Genomic DNA, 1,305 nt, shown 5'->3' on the forward strand with positions numbered 1-1,305 from the left:
TATATATATATTCAGAATGTTTCAAATAAATGAATAAATAAATTAGTTAATTAATTAAAAAAAGGTTTACTTGACCGGTCGTCATTGCGACTCACCCATCTGCCTGAATATGGGTTTTACCTGTCGTGCAATGGGATTTGTTGAACCCTGGCTCACAGGTATTCTTACCTCTCTGATCTTGTCCCGTTTTTCTTTAACATCTAGCTCCGGTGGCTCCCCGTCACTGATGCCCACCACCTTGGGCATGGGGACGGGTGGTAAGGGTTTAGGTCCCATTTCTTTCTTCTTTAGGTCCTCAATCACTTTAGCCTTTTCCGTCTGAATCACGGCCTGCAGCTCCTCACGAGACTTCCTCAGCTTCTCCTTCGCCTCCTGCAGAGCTCGCTCATGGTCTGCTCGAATCTTGTCACGTAAGCTCTCCTCTTCCTCCCTACGGGAAAGGAACAATGTAGATAACCAGGCTAATAAACATCAGCCAGTAAGACTTTCAAGACAGGCAGATATATTCAATACACAAAAAAACAACCACTTTAAAATTCAATATTTAACTGGTGATTTTTTTGGGGGGGACTTTTGTTTCCACTTTCCACCTTTTGTGAACAATAAATAAATCACACTAAAGGTTGCAACAGGGCAGAAAAAAAAATCTGTCAATATCTGGAAATTTAGCAAATTATTTCAAATTAGAAACTTCCACAGTTTTTTATGGGAGTAAACTAAAGTTGTGTGTCATTTTACTAAACTATCACATCCTAAGAACATACATTAGGATTTGTCAWAGCCATGTGTCTGACAAAAATTCTGATAATAAATAATCTTGTGCACATAATTGCCATCATTTCACAGTACTGGGTGATATTAAATCTCATATTATAGTAGAGTTGGGCAATATTGGCAAAAAAATTAATCACGATTAATTGTGGTATTTAGTCGATAACGATTAATTTGACGATTAATTCCCTGGACACCCTTATTTCGTGTTCACATGACCAATTTAATGGGAAAGATTTGATCTTTATAAAAAATTGTTCCAAATTGTGTGAAAATTACAGATTTCAGGCTATACATCATATGTAAAATTGTGTTGATAAATAAATAAATTAAAGAACTTTATTTTTAATGTTCGTCATATTTGAAGCAGAGAGGAGCACTGAGCGGACTGACCGGAGCAATCCCCAGTCAGTCTGCCTGGTGGCATTAATCGTATTAATCGTCAAGTGTCAAAAAGTAATCGATTGTTTTTCTGACGATTAATTGCACACGATACGATTATGCCAAACTAACTAACTAACTAACTAACTAACT

The 1,305-nt window shown here is 36.9% G+C and overlaps 1 protein-coding gene across 2 annotated transcripts in view; it reads right to left on the reverse strand.

The window, feature by feature from the left end:
* man1a2 (mannosidase, alpha, class 1A, member 2) overlaps positions 1-1,305 on the reverse strand; it is a gene marked incomplete at its 3' end in the record, with an annotated part of 171,924 nt that overhangs the window by 128,339 nt on the left and 42,280 nt on the right. For both annotated transcript variants that reach the window (XM_014026637.1, XM_014026638.1), the window contains 1 exon segment: positions 169-430. In XM_014026637.1, the coding sequence (XP_013882091.1) occupies positions 169-430 (262 nt within the window).

The sequence above is a fragment of the Austrofundulus limnaeus genome, unplaced genomic scaffold, assembly GCF_001266775.1.
Source record: "Austrofundulus limnaeus strain Quisiro unplaced genomic scaffold, Austrofundulus_limnaeus-1.0 Scaffold575, whole genome shotgun sequence".
NCBI classification, from domain to species: Eukaryota; Metazoa; Chordata; class Actinopteri; order Cyprinodontiformes; family Rivulidae; genus Austrofundulus; species Austrofundulus limnaeus.